Raw genomic sequence first — 20,503 nt, 5'->3', positions numbered from 1 at the left:
TTAAAGCTCTCTGGCTTAAGGTTTCATTGTTGATTCATTAAGTTGTCAGTTCTCTATTGGCAGGGTAATGCCTTTTTATATCGGAATTGAGACAGGTTTAGTGGAAGATACTGTTATCTTTAAATGAGCAGGATTTAGGATTTTTGGTAAGAATAAATTCATCAATGATGAATCCCTGGAGAAAGTACTGAAACAAAAATCACAATGTTGCTGAAGATTTATACAGTTCATCACTTAAAAGGCAGCTTTTGGAAGCAGAGGCGGGGGGAGGATTTGGATTTTTGTTTTCTTTCTGTAAAATACTCCAGCAAAATATTTCAAGCTTAAAGTTTTGTGATAATGCAATTATAAAGAATGAAATAATTCCACTTAATGTATTTATTTAGACTCCATTCTTGATGTTAGAACACAGAAACACATTGAATTATGTCTATATAGAGACAGATGGATAGAAATAATGCAGCTATAGACATCACTGATACAGATATATAAGTAGACAAGAATTATCTAATTACCCTGTTTGTTGCAGTCTTCTAAGCACTTGCTATGCTCCACATATTCATATGAATTGTTTTTTCTAGGCAGATGTTGGTCTGACAATGATACCAGTGTATGGAGAGTTTAGTGACACTGAAATATCTGGAAATTTAAAAAATAAAAGTACTGTATAAAGATTACAAAAGCAAACAGAATTAAACACACCAGGCTCTGTGCTTGTGCTTTCATTGGGAATTTTGTTGTTAAATCCCCCATGTGATTAGGAAGTTGTCCCCTACAGTGATTAGAGGCAATTTAATTTTAAAATCTCTTCAATATCCATCTTTTCTGCAGTTATTTCAACATTTTTCCACCTTTGCTATATCCAGTAACACACTTCATTAAAATATTTTTTGCCATTTCATATGGCCTTTGACTGCAAAATGTTTGAAACCGCAGCTCTGAACGATAAGCAGTCTCCTCAACATTCCATGTGTCTGAGCATTACTCATAAGAGGAACCATCAATAAGTCCTTCCTAGGCTCCTGAGGCTACATTTTCATGTATTATTTATTGCCATAGAAAGGATTGCTGGTTTTCAGTGTTGTTTAATGAAATTTGGCCTGGCTGCTTGTGAACTACGGGACCCCAAACACAAAATAACCAGGCCATTTGTATGGGCACACAGTCACCTCCTGTGAAGTCACTGGAAGCACACTCTGTGTGTGCCCAAGCCTGGACCAAGACCTACACGGTTCCTTAATTATTTTAAATTCCATGTAGCCAAATTCTTGATTGAAAAACAGCAGTGCACAGCAAATATGAAGGCTGGAGGACAGTTTTTTAGATTAATCATAAATTATTTTTAAAATATGTGGATTATATGGTTTAATTTAACTGCATGCATGTCATTACAAAACATCTGAATTATGGAAATGAATGCATTGCACACTTCTCAAAATGCCCACTGTACATTCCAGCTAGCAGCTAGGTTAGATATAAAAATCTAAATACTTCCATCTCACAACTATGAAAATTAATTAACCTTTGTAATTCACTTTTTACCTACTCACAAAAATAGATTCTTTTTCCACACTTTTCTTTGGATCACCTATTTAATTTCAATATTCTTAGTGTTTCTGACTGTAGAAATTGAGATTTGGCATATATTAAGAGAACAGAAAAGTAAAGGATTAATTCTGCAAAGATTTGGCTGTTGCTCCCAAAGATGATCTTCAATCAGTCAAGCCGTGAACAACTGTCTCCTCTCTCTACTACTTCAGATAAAACCTCAGCAAAATTAGCTTTGCTACCTACTCTTAAAGTCAGCAATTCAATTCCTGGCCAGACAGGAAAGAATCCAAAAATGCTTTGTCATCAGGTCTCCTGCCCTCTCAAACCAAAGTTGTTGGCATCAGCACATAAATTATGGAGAGGAAATAGTTCCTCAATGACACAGCTACTACTTATTCATAGCCAAAAATATATTTCTAATTGATTCAGCCTTGTAGACATACAAGAACACTTTTAATCAAAATTTGTAATTCTTAGAATTCTGTGAAAAGTTTTAAGTTTTCTAAAAGTCATATAGAGAACTGAGTTTATGTGTGCGTGCTTTAGAGCCTATTCACTAGATTGGAATTAGACAAATTCTTCCTTCTACTTATTTTGCAGTTTAAAATAATTCTGCTTTTGCTGCCTTATTTGACTTCAGTTTGTAAGGCCACCACCTCACTGCTGTATGCTGGAATTCTCAAAGCCTGATTTTAAGATGTCCTAGAACATTTCATGTCCAGCAGCTGCACAGAAAGGAAAGCTTGATGTCTGCAAGGAAGCCTTGAACATGACATGCAGGAGCAAAGTTCCCACTGAACAGACAAAATAAGAGCCCGCTGCCAGTGGGCAAACTCAGGCTACCTCTGCATTTGGAACCTGCAGCACCCCCATGCTGCCTTGCTGCTGCCCAGACTGTGGCTGTGACCCAGAGCAGGGTTCAGTCCCAGCCTGCAGGAGGCACCTCTGGAGAGCTCATGGACACAGCAAAGCTGGAGCTGACCTGCTGTTAAAAATGTGTGTTGAGACCACAGACCAAACCTTGGAAGCAGGGGAGCATTTCAAGGACGTCACCCTCTGGCTGTATGCTCAGAGTACCCAAAACCTGGCAGCCAAGGAAGCTTCTGTTTGTCATAGCAAGGAGCCTGAGGTGCCAGGGTTGGGTATTGTGACTGACAGAGATCACTGAGGAATTTTTCTCCTAAGGATTAGCAGAAGAGCAGGGTAACCTCTTCTGGATTTACTTCGTTTTAAAAAATAATAATTTTTAAATTTTTAAATAATCTGGGGTTTAAAATTCACATTGAAATTCCCTCTTAAAAAATTGATAAGCACAGCAGTACTGTATCTTGTTCGATATGCTCTTTGAGGTTGTATTATTAGCGTGAATTAATGCCAGCAGCTGCTCAGGCTATGTATCCCCTGTTACTACCTGCTGCTTTCTGCAGTACTGCTGTAGTTTCTGAACAGGCTTGAGTTAGGTGGATAAAATACTTCTGCAGAATAAGGAATTAGTTTCAGGGAAGGAAGGGAATGGTCTATTGCATCAAGCAAAAGTCCATTTTTCTACTATTTTTCTCTCACCTAAATCTGTGATGGTGGCACACTACGTTGTCCGTGTCTGTTCCAGGTAAGCAAAAGGATTTTTTTGGTTCAGGAAGATGAGTGTTTTAGGAAATCTGATCCAGCTCTTTCATGTTCTTGGGTAAAGACATGAGTTTTGCAATTCAGTGAAATCTTCCTCTGGAGTTTGCTTAATTGGGTTCAAGGACTAAATGTTCCAGAAAAGATTGCAAGTGGGACATAGAGGAGAATTAGGAGATTATAATGTGTTTCAGTTCATTTGGTGTTAGCCTTACTTTGACAGCTTAAAACAGCCTTTTGTTACACTGCCAAATACGTGTTTGTAAGCTTTAGAAGTATGTATTGATTTATTCAGATATTGATACAAATAATCTTAAATACTGGTGGAACTCTTCTAAGTAAACTGGTAATTTTATGATACCTTTCCACATAGTATAAAATGAAACAGAAATAAAGTTAGCATTTGAATTATTTAACATGATACATTTTTCTATATAAGCAAGTATGCAATGGGGAAATAATAGACTGTTGGATGCTGACCTGCAATTCAGCTATTTTTCTGCTGTGAGATATTAATATTTTAATATTCAGTATATCTTTCCAAGTCAGATCCCAATGTTCATATTTGATTTTTATTCACTTCTCACTCTGGTGCAGGCTTACTGATTTCAATTTCAGCTTCCTGAATAAGAAGCAAGTTTCAGTCAACATGGACTTGAGATCTCACCCTTGGGATCAGACTCATCTTTCTACTATACCCACTTACTAAGCATAATCATGTTTACTGATTTTTGTTTCAGAAACTGCCCAGTTTTGGGCCTTACCTGGAGCAACGCAAAAAGATAATAGCTGAGAACAAGATAAAACTGAAGGCACAGAACATGGCTGCTGAGCTTCCTGAGAAAAAACACTTCGTTCCAAAGAAACCCATTCCAGCAATCAAGGTAACAAAAATACATGCATAAGAAGTGATAGGCAGTTGACATGCACAGTCATTTCTAGCAGTTTGAGTTGGTTATTACTGCTTTTAAGCTTGTTAGAGGGCATCAAAGACAACTCTTTATGCAGATTTTCTAGCTTTTAACCAAAATCGATGGGAAATGATTTGTGATGTACGTGTACAGGTATTTCCCTAATGTCATTTTTCAGAATAAAGATATTCAGGCAGTGGAACAGTAGTTGCAGATCAAGCAGGAGTGATGCCTTGAAGAACAAAGCAGAACTGTTTAGAATTTCTTTCAGCTTGAATGCTACAGTATGAGCTGTTTTGCATGATACCTTTTGAATACATGCAATGTGCTAAATGCCTCCATCCCTCATGCAGGATCGATGGCCAAGGCTGGTGTTCAGTACATGTAAAAGCTGTGTCATGGGTTTAGAGACTGAACTTTTAAAGCTGGAGAATGTTTGTCTAAGTAGCTGATCCACTGTCTACAATGAGTAAATGTCAAGGTAAAAATAAAACCTGTGACCCCTATCTGCTGCATAATCCATACATTGAAGCTTTTCGCTTCCCTTAGATAGTCAATAAATATCAATAAAACGAAACAGCATGAGCTAATTATTCTAGGTGTTCACTTTAGAGTTTACTTAAACTTCAAGTCTGAATAGGAATTTTTTTTTTAAATCAGGATTCTCATGGAAACCATTTGTAAAGCAGTATGAAAATTATGTCTGTTGACCTTGTTGACTGTCTTCTTCATATATGGGACAATATCAGATATCTACATGAGCAGATATGTAAGAATTCTTGAAAAAATAAGGCCAAGCATAAAATAGAACATGAGCTGTGGCTCAGAAAACCACATTATTCCCAAGAGAATATTGCAGTTTACTGATACATCCAGTATTCCAAGCTAACTGGTAGGATGACAGAACCAGACAAGGAGAAATTTTGAATTGTCTTCCTGTTTAATTTAATTAGTTTGCCACTTCTGTAGACCTCTCTCAGGTTTCTGGATTGTGTGGTTCTTGTGCTGAAGTTCTCAAATATATATATATATATATATATATATATATATATACACACACATACAAAAAGTTCCAAAGAACAGCAATCTACTCTTTTTTCCTCACTATGATGAGCATTTTCAAAGCCTGCTTGACCTCAGAGGTTTCATGGTTCTGTTCTCCTTGCAGGGAGAGTATTGATGTAGGGAAAAAGAGAAAGAAGAAGCAACAGCCAATAACTGCATTTTCAATGAGATGGCTTGCTTCTGAAAAACAGCAGAAAACTAAAAAACTGATAACTATCCAAAAGCAAGTAAACTGAATGAAGGGAAAAGTTTAGCAAGAAGGAAAAACAGACATGAAGACTAGAAAAAAAACATTAAAAAACGGAGTTCAATAATTTATTATGCCTAACTCCAAGTAGAAAGCAAAAAAAAGATCCAAGCAGTAGGAGATAGATTAAAAAGAAGAAAAGAGAGCCCAATGCAGGGGAAGAGGAAAATTAATTCCCCCAAACAGAAACGTTTGTTTACACAGATATTGAATACTTCTGAGTGGTGTCTGAGGAGCTTCTCAGCCAGAGAAATCAGGGTATCATCTCCCTCACCCTGAAGCTCTTACAAGAAGCCAGGCATTGCCAAAGCTGTCTTTCAGTCTGGCCACCTCTTTGGAAGGGAATGTGCTGACTGTAATGACAAAGCCAGCAGTGAATTGGGTTTGCATGGCAAGCTTTGACAGGGGTGGGGCTGCAGGGGTGGCTTCTGGGAGAAGCTGCTGGAAGCTCCCCAGGACCCAACAGAGCCACTGGCAGCCAGCTGCAGGACAGGATTCTCATGGAAACCAGCTTGGCCACTGGACAAGGCCAACCCCATCAGCAGCAGTGGCACTGCCTCTGGGATAATGTCTTTTAAAAGGGGGAAAATCAGCAATTTCAGTCACAGGAGGAGTGAGAATATGGCCTCTTCAGGGATCTGCCTAATAGAGGACCATGAAATAAAGCCCTGGATGGAAGAGAGGCCCAAGCAAGCTGGTAATATCCAAGGATCACTTCTTCCAAGCTCAGGGGTGATGCACCCCAACAAAGAGGAAGTCAGGGAAAAATTCCCAGAGGCCTGCAGAGATGTACAGTAGCTCCTGGACAAACTCAGACACAACAAAGAAGCCCTTAAAGAGTGACTAAGATGATCAAACAGCAGGAGCGCTTTCCTATGTAGACAGAGAGACTTGTGGTTGTTCAGTCTGAAAAAGAGAATGCTCTGGGGGCACTCTAAACCCCATTCCTGTCTAAAGGAGAGCTAGGTGCCCTTGAAAGAGCTATGACTTTTGTCTGGTTGTATTTTTTGGGGGGTTGCTACAAATTTCCTGATGCCTCCCCAAAATGTTCTCATCTAATTGGCTCTTGGGTTGGTGATATGTAAATTCCAACACTTATATAAATTCCCCATGCTGTCAATTTGCCATTGATTTGTCAATTTAAAACCCCTCTGTGATTATCCAAAATTTAATTTATTTTTGGATGTCTTTTCACATGTCTTTTCTCTTCTTTTTTTTTTTCTCTTTTTTTCAATATTAATTGAAACTGCATATTTTGATATTTGGCAGAGTTGTTTATTCTTTTCTCACTTGTCTGTAATATTTGAAATTGTGCTCCATGTGGCTATGTGCCCTGGATCTTTTGTTTTCAGTTGCAGTTTTTGTACAGCTCCCACAGATGTATTTGCCTACCTCAGGTTGCCTCCTTATTGCTTTAATTTCTTTCCTTACACGATCCTGTGTTTTTCTTCCTAATAATTTAGTTCTTTGTCCTTCAGGGCCTATACCACAATATTCAGTCACCATTTATCTGCTTATTTTATTTCCTCCTTTTTTTATTCTGGAAGCCTTACTGTAGAGATTGTTTGGTAGTTCAAACATTCTGGCATAGCTCTCTTAGCTAAGGCATGACATGCTGTTCCACCTGCTGGAAAAATATCCACACAGATCCTCAAGCTCAAATTTCTTTGGTTTGAAATTTTTTCCCCCTTACAGATACATTTATATGGTCTTTTGCACATACATATATGCAAGTCTTTTTTGCTGATGTGTAAGTACCATCTAAAAGCCAGCACTGTGGGAGGCATTAGCCACATTTAGTCCAGTGCTGTGATAAATCTCTAAAAGCCTCTTGGGAGGTGAGGAATATTGAAGTAAATACAGCTTTATTTTGCCATAACTATTTTGTACCATTTGGATCCTCCCTGACATGTATCTGTGTGTTTAACATGAGTAGTTTTACCTTGTGTTGCCTGCCTGGAAAAGACCATATTGTAATCTTCGTCATAAATGTGGAAATGTTGCATATTTCAGGTGGATCTATGCATGTGTCTCCCCTAATTTATGGGAGTCTAAGGCTGATTCTCCCAAGTATAAACTCAAACAAGAATCACAGAAATAATCTCCCCTGCTGTAACCCATAATGGTCTTCTCCCTTCCCTTCCCAAACCTTCCCTCCTGTTGTATTTCTGCCTGGTGTTACTCTACCCTTGGTGCAGAATCTGGCACTTGGACTTGTTAAATCTCACCCATTAATCCCTGCCCAGTGCTCGGGGCACTCTGCTCCTGTTGGTAACACTGGAGTGGCTGTGTATTCCACACCATGGCTGATTAATTGGAGCAGCACTACAGTAGCTATGGGGGCTGGTTTGTTTGCCTCTGGTCAGGACAGTTCCATGAGCTGGCAGTGGTGTCTCCCACTCTGTTTTCTCTTGCAGCTCTCTTTAATCTGGAATGCATCTGTTGGCAAGATCAGCAGAAGTTACTTACACTGATAAGCTGCTTGTCCAACTGCATTTTTTCACTGCGATAGTACCTGTTCATCTGCTTCTATAAAATACCTACAAGTTCCTTGGATTTTAATTTAGTTTAAATGAAACTCGTATCAACTCTACAGTCTTCTGGTTCAAAGCTTTTCCTGATACACACTCAAGCATATTAAACAACATCATAGCTAAATCAGAAAATTGAGACACTTTTTTCTGCTAATGCTTTACTTTTTCTGAACATCGATCACTGTATTCCAGCCCTTGAGTTTTTGCTCTGTTTAGCCACTTCATGGCTAGTTAATCTCAGAGCTCTCTTGTGTCAGAGGCCTCTGTCAGAGGCCTTGTCAAACATTAAAATTATTGGGGTTTTGGTTTTTTAAGAGGGTTTCTTTTTAATTTATTGCTTCACAGTCTTCATAAAGAATTGTGATCAATACAAGCATAATTTTCAATATAGAAACTGTATGGAATTGTGACACAAAGGTTCATTTAACTGGACAACACTCACAGGCAAGCAGTGTGAGTTTTTGGGATTGTCCTGTGTACAGCCAATAATAATTGGACTCAATTTTTTGGGTCCCTTCCAACTCAGGATATTGTATGATATGGTATGATTCGATGATTTAAATTATTTTCTAAGGCCCACTTTATCTAGTATTACAGCTGTTATACTGAAAACAAGGCTTAGAGGTCCCTAAATCTCAAAGTACCTTTAGTAGTCTTTTTTAAGTATTGGCAAAGTGTCTGTAATCTTTCAAGAAAAGTTATTTTTATGTATTTTTTAAGCTACTTTACTGTAAATTTACCTTGGTCATGTACCCTCAGGTTCTGGTGGTTTTTTTTTTTTAATCTATAGTTTTATTTGTAACGTTTCTTCTTTTCATCTCTCCCTCTCTGACCATGCCTCACCTTTATTGCTGAAGAAGATCAGGTGGAAGGCAGGTACTTTCCTAACATGTGTTCCCTTTGACTTGCTTCATGGCATGCAGTACCTGCCCTGTGTTTGGCTTTCTAATCAGAGGCCTGTGATGTTCACCATCTCTAGAACACAGCATGGTCTTCTACAAAAGCATCTACATGAAGATGGACACAGCAGGTCTACAAGGAGCAGAGCTGAACCATGAATTGTATTTACAAATAGAGGTTCACTAATATGATGACTGAGGAAAAGCTAATCATCATAAAATGGTTGATACATTAACATTAAAATGCACCTATTGTAGCATTGCAAAACTAATATCCTGCTGAACAGATCTTCTCCTTGTTTATACTCAAACCCACATCTGCTTAGCTTAGTGACAAAAAGAATTTTTTTCTGTATTCATTAGTAACATAAAACTAATGAATTCTGCTCTGACTCTCTCCATAGCAACTGAATTCCCAGACAGTTCCAGTTGCAGGACTGCATTCCTTTCCCAGTTTTTTCAGTTATGTTGCAAAGAGGAGGACAGCACAGCAGTAATCAAAAAGAGTACTCTAGGTCCCTGCTGTCACAGAGGTGCAGATTTAACTTCCAGTTTGGGGTTTTTTTGGGTTGATTTGTTTTGGTTTTTTGTTTGATTGTTTTTAAATTGCTGCTGCTAATGCATAAGCCAGAAAGAACACAGCTTGACTTTCAGAACCTGGCTTCTGTTTGCAGGTCTGGCAGTTGGCAAAAAAAAAAAAAAAAAAAAATTAATCTGTAAATGGTGCAAATTTGATCTGGAGGCCATTGAGATACACCAAGTGTGGAATCCCATAGTGCCATTTTAGATAGTTGCTGTTTGGAGTGACACTCCTTTAAACAGTGAAAGCTGATTATTTCTTGCTGCACTGTTTATTTTGTTCCAAGCATTTATGATTTGAGAAAACAAGAAACTCTGAGATGTTGTAAAAGAGTGCACCTGCAGAACATCTTTTAAGTACCATTGCTTTTTTAGCCAATAATGTCCTGAAACTTTGCAAATGAATAAATATACAGTCTTTGCTTGAGAGAAAGAAGTGATTAAAAGACACAACACCAATGAGTGTAAATGAGTAGTAAATCATTGGCACAGTCTTTTGAAATCACTTTCAGGCCTCTAAAGTGCCATCATGCTCCCTATTTGGGATTTTAAGTCCCCAAAAGTATATTTTTGTGAGCTGTGAGAAGTGAGACTTGGTTAAAAATGCAGAAATCACCATGCCTTATGCATTGTTTTGTTATTCCCTTTGTAAGTTTGTAGCTGGAAAAATCAATTTTGATCATGTTGTTTCAAGCAACCATTTCCTGAGCAATCTAATTCTACCCTAAACCTTGGACTGTCTCCCCTATCTCCTCCAGCTGTTTCCCTGGAAGGTCATTAACCACCTCACTCCTTTCCCATTCAAAAAGCCTCTTCTAATTTCTAGCTTTGAATTTATTCATGGCTGGCTTACAGTCGTGTGTTCCTGTGCCAACATTTTCATTTAACTTAAATAGCTCTTTTTCCTCCCTGGTGTGTATATATAGAGAGACATTATATTCCTGCTCTGCCTTCAGCTTCCTAGGCTAAACATCCTGAAAGGTTCTTGTTGTCTTCTCTCAAGACACTCCATTCCATGGTTACTGGAGTAACCATCTCTGCAACCTACTTGAGCTCTGTGGGTTTTAACATCCAAACAATATTTAAAGAATATAAATGTGAGTCCAGAACCTCCCTGAGAAAATGACCTGTGCTTTTTAAACGTGGCTTTTAGACTGAAAAGCTCTTCGCTATTAGGAATCTCCCCCTGTCAATACTTTTGCAACATGGGCAGGCAGTGGAAAGCCACTCAATTGTGTCTTGTGCAGGTTTCACATAATTTCTTTACCCTCTTGAGCACACAGCTCCTCACGTGCAGGCGATGTGGATTTGTGGCAGTGGAATGTTTGGGGGCTGTATACACACAAGAGAGGCCCTAGGATACTTAGTGTTGCTGGGGCCAGCAGAGCACACAAAAACGTGTGTATTTTGAAACCTGTAGCAGGTTCAAAATTCAAGGCTTGTCAACAGACAAGCCTACAAACAAACTGGAGCTGAAGTCTAAAGTCTAGCACTACAGTATTTCAGCTGACATGGAAGACTGCAGACACCTGAAAACTGCTGTAAATCCAGTAAATCCCTGAATGTTTCTGATTAGGAACTGGAAATGAAAAGATGGGAGTGTAAGCAGTTCCTAGGAGATCACATTTGATTTAGTTCATAGTTCATCAGTGGAGTCACAGTAAAGGGCTTCATGTTCAAGTCTGGTTCTAGTAAAATGCATTAGCTGAAACACTTTCATAGTAGCTAACTGACCTTTTACAGTAGTTTAAACAAACAGGTTTTGCTTCAAATTTGTAGTGATTTTGGACCATGCACAAAATCAGCTTGCACAGCTCGAGTGATGAGTGTTAACTCATTAAGCTGTGATAACTTGCTCACAGTCATCTGTCCACGCTCATCATGCTGCCTTTAGCAATGTGCCATGGCTGTTTTATGCTGAAAGAGCATTAATGTTCTCTGCATGTTGCTGAGAAGAACTGGAAGGCTTTTAGGTTTGAATGAATGCAACCAAGGTATTTCACATGGCAGCAGCTATGTTTTTTGGCAGAGAGAAAACATTTGAGTGTTTTTGGAACAAGGAAACAGTACAATTTGCCAGTCTTTTTTCCTGGGCATAGGATTTGGTTGAATTTTCTAGCTCAACAATCACTAAGAGAAGCTTCATAGATCCTAATACTGCATCCAATGAACAAAGAAATTTGTCTCTTTGCATAAAGATGCTATTGTACAAGTGCTGAAGACCAGGTAGGCCTCATTCTTTCAAAGTAATACTGGGTTTTCAAGTTCTTAGCAGACTAGGAAGACAAGGTTGGACTCATTTCTGCATTTAATTTATATAGCAGAAATTTTTGGTGTATGCTGTGCTGGCATACACCTTTTGCAGAACTGATGTGTAAGGTTGATGCAGCAGGTTCCTACTTGGGAAGTTAACAGATCTTGCAGGATTAGACCCAGAGCTTACTTCTGTGCAGTATTTGCAATAAATTGATGATCACATCATTTGTGCACCTTGCTAAAGAGAGAAGAGCTATTATTGTTCTCTCTCAGCTTTTTCTTTCCTTGCTGTGAGTTCCTAAATCTGTGCTAGGGAGAAATGACCAAAGATGATCTGATTATAGCATGTCACTCCTGTTTACATTCTGTTTTGTTCCTAGAAGTTTCACCCAATCATGGCAAAACAACAGCACGTGCAAAATCAAGTACTAAATGTGTAACCTATTTGTAGAATGTGTTTGCACATAATGTGTACTTCTAGTACTGCCTACGTTGAAAATGTGCCTGTATGGAAAAAGTTTTGTATTTTACAGGGGGTAAGATGGTCAGCCATTTGGAAATTTATAAGAGAAATCCTAACCATCCTCAAAATGCATGGCCAAATCTTCCTCATTGTAGTACTAGAGAGTGCTCCAGTGCAGCTGTAGAGACTGCCTAGGTATCTTATAAACGAGTCAATAACTTTTTTTTTTTCCCCCAGGATGTAATTGGAAAAGCACTGCAGTATATTGGAACATATGGTGATCTGTGCAACACAGAGCAAGTTGTGGCCCTGATTGACGAGGAAATGTGTATCAACTGTGGCAAGTGCTACATGACCTGTAATGATTCTGGCTACCAGGTAAGAGCACAGCTGTAATTAGCAGAAAGGCACGATGAGTTATCTTTCTGCTGCTGGGAAGAAAGAATTCACCTTCTGTTAATGAGCAGGTGGTAAAAACAGATGCCTAAAATGCTGAATTCAAAGCCCATCCTGCTCCAGGCTCTGGCTCTCAAGCCGTGCTGGAGCAGGGCTGGTCCAGGGGGGCTGCACAGACCACGTCACTGTCACAGGGCCCTGACTGCAACTGGGACTCTTTGTAAGGGGAAGAAATGAAGAAGCCCCAAGCTGAATGGCAGTAAGTGTAGCTCTTGATGGTTTTCAGGTTCATGAGGCAGAAAGGGAAGAACACATCCCTTCCCAAGGGGATGTGGGGAGACATGGGCTGGTCTTATTGCCAAACGTTTTTTAAGAAACCCAGTTCTTGTTCCCTCAGAGTAACCAAACTAATTCAGGTTTCAGGCAGATGGGGTTTTGTTTTGTTCTTGATTGAGTTACAAATCCTTTCTCCAGGATAACTGCCAGGGTTTTTTGAGCAGCAGGTTGAGGCTTGTAGAAGTCATTGTGACCAGAAAATGGCCCAATTTTGAGCTGAGGCTCCTATTTGCAGCAAAGTATTTCTGATTGCTCAATATGGTAGCAAGTTGTATGAAATATATCGGCATCTCTAGATGCCATTCCATGCCATGTCCACTGGAGCTGATGGACTGGTGCGCAGTAAAAAAGGCAGTACAGGAGGATTCATTTTCTTTACGAAAATCAAAATATGGTCTAGCATAATTTTCATGGAATTCAATATGCAGCAAGCATTTCTACATGGATGTTTCCATACATTTTAGTCTGAGAACAGCTTGTCAAAAACAAATACTTTAATTGAACACCAAGTGTCTTCTGGACACTGTGAGTTTTTGTTTGTCTTGAACTCAGTCTAACCAATAATAGGTCTGATGGTTTGAGCTACATAAAGTCACAGAAAGAAGTCTTCCATTGCAAATCAACTGCATTTGAAACAAGTATGTCAGAGCAAAGGTTTTTTCCACTGATATGAGAAAATTAATGGTGTTTTTTCTCAAAAACAGATTCATACAGTAGCCTTTTAACTGTCTAAATTTCTTTGTGACATTGCAATCTTCACCTTTCCCCTTACATCAGATTTATCAGGAGAATTATATTTTTCATATAACCCTTAGAGAGCAAAAGATTGGATTTAGATTTAGTAGATTTTATTTTCTGTAACTGGAAATAAAAATCAGCGCCAAAAGAACCAAAGTTTAAACCCCCAGAAGGTTTTCTAAGCACAAAAGAAAAATGCTTTTTCCTTATTTAATTAAGGAAATTGAAAAGAAATTAATTGAACAGAAATGCAAAGGAATTCTTAATAGCAAATAAATCAACAACACCCCCCCTCACCTTCAAAACAGCATCTGCTTTATGCTTCCCTTTGTTTCAGAAATATCCATGCTGCTCTACACAGCTGTCACCTTGTATGACTCCAAGAGAAAAGCTTTCCTTAATTTAAAGTCAGTACTGTAGTCCTGACTTGCTGTCCCTCTTTGAACTCCCTTTCAAGATGTGCATTGTTGTTAGGGAGGGAGAAAGAAAGGAGTCCTCCTTAAATACTCACCAGCCAGAGCTCTCTTTGTGCTCAAGCTGAGGTAAAACTCAGAGATCCAGAGCAGTTACTACACACTTCATGCCCTTGCTGGTTGCTACAGCAACTTCTGTGCCTTCCTAGTACTGAAACCCCAAATGCCTCAAATCTGCCTTAGGAGCCAACCTGCAGCAGCACCAGTACGTCCCCCTGCCTCCCCCAGATGCTGACAATGGTCAGGGAGATTTGCTAAGGCACTGCTTGTTTGCCAGAGTTCAACTTTCAGGCCTGATTTTCCCTCCTAAACTCTTCAAAGTGGATATTCAGTGTTTCTGGTGCTTTTTAAAATGTTTTAGTTTTCCAGTCCTCTTAGATGTTGACACTTTGCGGTTGCATGAAGCTTTTGTTTTGGCTTTTAATTGCCATTTCCATTAAAACCAGGAGCTTATATCATTGAGACTGCAACTGTTATTTCACATTCAAATACACTTATCACCCTAATTGGTAATGAGGATTCACTGCATGGAATGTGAGAACTAAAGCAAGCTCTGCCTGCCCCAAACTCTGATATTCCTGTCAAAGATTTACAAAGAAAAGTAATCGCACAAGGCACAATAAGCTGTGTTTTTCTCTGCTGTTTATTAAATTAGATTGTTCATGCTGTGCTGAGAATAAAAGTCAAAAGAATGCCTTGTGATGGGCATTGTGCTGAAGGTGTACAGGTGTGGTCTGGTGTCTCCTCTAAGCCAATAACGCCAGCACACTGCTGCCTTAGCAAATACTTCATTTACATCAAGGAGAAATACCCTCTGGGAGTTTAGATACCATGGAGCAAACTCCTCCTTTTGTAACCAGCCCCTGTGGCCTGTGAGCTTTTGCCGAGGTGTAATTTGGCCCACCTCTCTAATTTCAGTGTCTGGAGAGGGGTTGTTTTTGTTCCCTGCCAGTGGAGCAGTTGCTATAGCTGCAGTGCAGAATCACACCGAGATGTCTCCAAGTGTTGCAGCGCAGGAAGCGCAGACAGTAGGATGGGAGCAATTCTGACCTTTCCTGCACGTGCCATCAATAATGTTTATTCCTGCTTGCAGGCTATCCAGTTTGATCCTGAAACCCACCTGCCCACGGTTACTGACAGCTGCACAGGCTGCACCCTGTGTCTCAGCGTGTGCCCTGTCATCGACTGCATCCGCATGGTTTCCAGGACAACCCCCTACGAGCCCAGGCGCGGGCTGCCCTTGGCCGTGAACCCCGCGCGCTGAGGCCCCGCAGCCGAGGGCAGCTTTACCCTTCTTTGATGCCATTGATTTGCTTTCTAATTAGTCCTTGCAAATCTACTCCTATATCAAATGTTATACCAATAGAGGGTACCGTGAACGGTGCTTTCCAGTTACTGTTTTTGCAACATTTAAGTTTTGAAATTACAGAAAGGTGATCGTGGCTGTCAGTTGTCCACTATTTGAAGTGTAACTTTCTTGTTACAATTCATGCTGTGATTTCAGAACTTCTCTATAGACTCTTTAATCTCTGTGTATTTTCTGGCTGGAAATATAATTAAGAAAGCATTTTTAATGAACTACAAATCAATGTACAAGCTAACTGTTTTCAAGGAGACCATTTTGTAATTAAACATTACATTTAGTTTTAAAAGAGTTTCTTAGAAGATGTAATTAACTACATAGCATACAAACAAAGTGATGTGGCTTCTATTTTTCTATAGACAGAAATGAAAGGGAGTTTAAAATAGGATTTAAGAACTGGATTAATCACTTTCAACTACTACAACATATGGTAGTGTATTTTTATAATCCTTTCTAATTCTTTTTCACACTAGTCACTTTATAGAATAAATTTGCTTTGCACTGACACATGCTGGACTCTTCAGATTTGTGTGCTGCATGGGTGGTTTGATCATTACTTTCCCCCCTCAGTGAACACTTAAAACGTCTCTGCAAACAGTTAAAATGGCTTATTAGGAAGTCCAGGTTGTGTTTCAGAATTCTGAGAAGCAACAACATTTTTTGCTCCAAGCTCATCCTCTAAATAACTTTTTAATTGTGCCAATTAATGTTCCAGAATGTACACGTTTCAGGTCAGAGATCTGATTGCGTGCAAACGGACTGCACACCCTGCAGGCTGTGTTTGCCAAACACAGACACACAGGGTAAACTGGCAAGGTGATTCTCCCAGTGCTGTGTATAGTTCTAGCAGTTTCACAGCCAAAAATAACTACAGATTCATCTGTCTTACTAAACAGTATCTCAATTTTAATCCATTTTTCACTCACAGTAGGAACTTTCTAATATGAACATATTGCTGTCTGCTTTACTCCACTTAAGAATATAAAGCCTTTAGTTTCATAACAATAATAAATGATCTATCAGTTCAATTTCTTATACCATATATTGTGAGCAGTAAAAGCTTTGATTAAAAAGATAGCCTGGCTTTTGTTTCTTGATTTATGAATTGAACACTGAATTATAAATAAATGTTGAAACCAGCTTGGGTGGTTTTTCTTTTTGCATTTACTAAACAGATTTTCTTTCTAGAGCCTTGTCAGTTGGTGTTTCATAATCTCTAAGATTCACTCCAGGAACCATTAATGAGTTAACTCACATGTACATTATTCCATTGATTGCCTAGAGTGCAGAATGTATCATGCTCTTTGCCCCTCTCTGGCACCTCTTTGTCTGCCTTTGACTTGCCTTCCTTTTGCCTTCCTTCCCTACACACACAATGTAAATTTGAACATTTTCAAGTGTCATTTCATTTAGTGTCCCTGCTCCACCAACACTGTTTTGCTGGTGCTCTGGGCTTGCTGGCAGGCTCAAGTCCAGTGTCTCCGCTATTAGTTTTCTCTTTGTATTCTAATTTTCCTATTTATCATTGTGGATTTTTCAGACTCAGATAAAACAGGAACAGCCAGTCATACTGCTTAGAAAATATTCGCTTGCAACTTGTTAAAAGCTGCTAGTCTTGCAGTAGTTTCTTATCTTACATGAGCTACTGTGGACTCACAGGAAGAACAAGTTGTTTTGTGAATGTTGGTGGCAAAGTTTGGAGAGTCTCTGCATGTACTTCTTGTCCCTCTGCTGAAGAACTGCCTAAGAAGCAGCATGCCCTTGAGTGGGGCAGAAAAAGACATCAAAATCAAATGGTCTGAAAATAACATTTTATCTTCTCAGACAGCAGAAGCAAGGAAAGGTAGCTGTCTTCTCCCAGGCTGTTACCATGTCCTTCTTATTCTGCATCCTGCCTACCATGAGCCCTGTGGCTGAGCAGGGCAGCCTCTGCAGGTCTTCTGTTCCTGCATCCCCAGACCCAATTATCTTACTGTCCTGAAGGTATCACATCTGGTGGTGTTTGGTTTCTTTGAAATACAGGACAATGCTAAGAGACCTAATTTAAGCATCCAAGCAGAGGTACCTGATGAATGTTACAGCAAAATCAGAGCTTTTCCAAGAATATTCAGTAGTCACAGGACATTCAGTATTCCTCAGTGGCTGTGAAGTAATCTTTGGAGAGGTAAAGGCATTCTTTGTGACTCAAGACTATAATTTGTTTACTAAAGAGGGACTAATGCTATAGAGGCCTCTTTGTTACTACCCAGCCTCTGCCCCACTCTTGTTCTGTCAAGTCAGTTAACAGTTTCAGGAAATACATTCCCAAATGCATTTCCTTCTAACTCTGACAGTCAGCAATAAATCTGTGTGTTGCAGGAACTCGGAGAAATAGCCACATTTAGGTCTCCTGCAGGAATACCTTAAGTCATCAGGGTAAGGCAAGGTGTAAACAGTCAGGGGAGAGAGCCACAAAGGATATATTCCTGAGGTTTATATGTTTTTCACATTGGTCTTGGGGAATCATTCCATTTAAGAGCCAAGGAAACAAATTAGAAAAATCTGGTCTAGTCTGCAAATTCTGTAGCCAGTTATTAAAAAAGAGATATGAATTTTCAAAGTGTAAGAGGTTCCAAATTAAGCTCATATATTTCAGTGATTTAGTTGCACATTTAAGGAATTATGTATTATTAAAGACATGATGGTTGACATCCTCCAACCCAAGCCCTTGCAGTTTTTAGATATGTTGTGCTATTGATTATTATTGTAAAATACTGTGAACTATATTTGACAAATTAAATTATGATAGAAGTGCTCATCCTCTAGTAGCACATTCTTATTCATGTCATATTTCTCAACAGAAAATGCTCCCCATGTTTAGTGGATGCTCTGCAGGCCAAAAATTACTTGAAAAAGCTGCCAAATATGCTTGTGTGAATCCCAAAGCACCCATGTTCACTGGAAAAAAGAGATGTTTTGCCTCACTAACAGACTATACAGGCAGTTTGGGTTTTGGCCTCTAGGATTAACTGGCATAATATTTCCCAGGCACTGGATTGGCAACATTATTAGACACATTTAAAAAATCACACAGGATTTTTAAAATACATAATTTCCTGATTTAAAATGGAATAATCATTTGATCTCATAGCAGAATTAAAACTAGTCTTTGCATGAATCTGCTGGGCAGCCTGTGTATCCAGTGCTGAAGCCCTGCATGTGTATGCTGCTGCTTGCCTGGATCCTTTACCAGTTGCTAGAGGAAGCTTTTTTAGCAGCCATCCATTTGTTCGGTTCATAAACTTTAGCAGGAGCAAAATGTAAGTTATACACCTGGAACTGCTGCTCTTGGTTGTGTCCTGGAGGACACAGAGCTCTGGGAGAGGTGACTTGGCAGCCACAGAGTTGCTCACTGTCATTTCTGCAGCCTCCCCACCTTACAGTGCCCACTGCTGTCACCTTTGGCTCCTCCAGCTTTGTTGTCTTTAAGCCTTTTATCTCAAGGTGGCAAAAGCAACTGCTAGATTCAAGGCAAATTATCCAAACCCCAGCTGAGTTCCATCAACCTCATGCCTCATAAAACCACTTTGTTTAACACAATCCAAGGCTGCAGCCTCAGAAATAAAATGTTAAGCATAGATATTTCCTGTCAATAAGATCTTGCCAATGCATTCTGTAAGTATGTTTCATTATTTATCTACTGTAACATCAGATTGGACGTGTTGTTAAAATTTTATATTTTTCAACGATTCCTAGTAGAAAATATTTTTTAGATAAAATATTTATTTTATTGGCAGAGGTTTCACTTCACCAGGCAGCTCCACTTCTTTGATGAACTGTGGAAGATAGGTTTTCATTGGCAACATCTGGCAACCTGGCAGACGCTCTCTGCAGCTGGATTGGTAACTTCAGAGTTGCTTCTGGGTCTTTCATATAATTAGTCTGCTTATGGGCCATCTGGGTTGCTTTGTTTCTGCTGTTGCCATTTCCTTTCTTTTCTGAGAAACTAATCTTTCCAGTTGTTACTCCAGGAGATCAATTTTTAATAACTCCTCTTCAGGTTAGTCTGCTGATCTTGTGCAAACATCCACGCTGGCCTTGCCCAGGAGTAGAGATCCTGCTTTTATCCCTTCTTTCTCAGAGGTCTGAATCTGCCCATCAGGATTTTTGTGATGTGGGAGCAGATCTTCTCATTGCTATCAAGCAGTGAAGCTGGAGGTCATCTTGGCAAGTAAACACTTACCACCTCTGCACAAAGAAAGCCACTCTCCCCAATTCTAGCTTAAGCACACTAAAGTAACCACAAGGAAATGCAATTGTTCCTTTTCTGTAAAAGAACTGCAAGTTATTAAGCTTTCCCATGGCACACCTACCTGGATGCTGGGGCAGCATATGGGAATTAGCTAGCCCTGAGCTGAACAAAGTCCTTTCTGCACAGCAGCTGAACACTGTAGCCCTTCAGTTTATCTATCCCTTGACAAATGCTAACAAACCTCTGAACTGCTGGGGTTTCTCGTTGGTATTTCTGCAGAAATACCAACCCACCCACGTACCCTCAGCACTGCAGTGCACTGGGTGCAGGCAGATTCCTGATGCTCTGCAGGGAGCTGCCTTTGCACCCCATGGCAGGGCTTTCTCTGCAGGGCCACTGCAGCATCACCTCCTGAAGGTGGAGGTCACACAGAACCCCTCTGTCTGCACTGCACAGGCCTTTCCACATACACTGGCAACCAGGACCCTTCAGGGCAGCAGTTTGAAGCTGTTTCTCATCTGGTTTTGGGGTACTGAGTAAGGCTCAGGAGAATCTTAATAAATGATTTTCCTACAAGTTGACTAAAACAGTGGAAACCATTGATCTGCCTCGTCTTTTTTGTAAGAAAGACCAAACATTTTACTTCAGCATAGTGGTACAGTTAACATTGCTCCTCAGTGTTTCTGCCTCCAGTGAGCTCTCTTTTACTGCATTTCAGCAAGAGGCAAGCAGTGTCAAATGCCTCCAGTGCCAGCTCACAGTCACAATTGCTGATTAGAATCACATGCCACTGACTGGAGCTAATTATCATCCTAAAGGACATTGTTCTCACCTGTTT

General features: G+C 39.7%; 1 protein-coding gene across 1 annotated transcript in view; it reads left to right on the top strand.

Moving 5' to 3' along the window:
• DPYD (dihydropyrimidine dehydrogenase) overlaps nucleotides 1-16,574 on the top strand; it is a 334,630-nt gene extending 318,056 nt beyond the window's left edge. The window contains exons 21-23 of the mRNA XM_050977198.1: nucleotides 3,915-4,058; nucleotides 12,366-12,506; nucleotides 15,165-16,574. Of these exons, the coding sequence (XP_050833155.1) occupies nucleotides 3,915-4,058; nucleotides 12,366-12,506; nucleotides 15,165-15,335 (456 nt within the window). The 3' untranslated portion in view covers nucleotides 15,336-16,574. The remainder of the gene's footprint in view (nucleotides 1-3,914; nucleotides 4,059-12,365; nucleotides 12,507-15,164) is intronic.
• Nucleotides 16,575-20,503: the final 3,929 nt, after the last annotated feature.

Source organism: Serinus canaria, chromosome 8, assembly GCF_022539315.1.
Source record: "Serinus canaria isolate serCan28SL12 chromosome 8, serCan2020, whole genome shotgun sequence".
In the NCBI taxonomy this organism is placed as follows: Eukaryota; Metazoa; Chordata; class Aves; order Passeriformes; family Fringillidae; genus Serinus; species Serinus canaria.
Note: the sequence above shows the minus strand (reverse complement) of the source record. Positions and strands in the feature narration are given on the sequence as shown.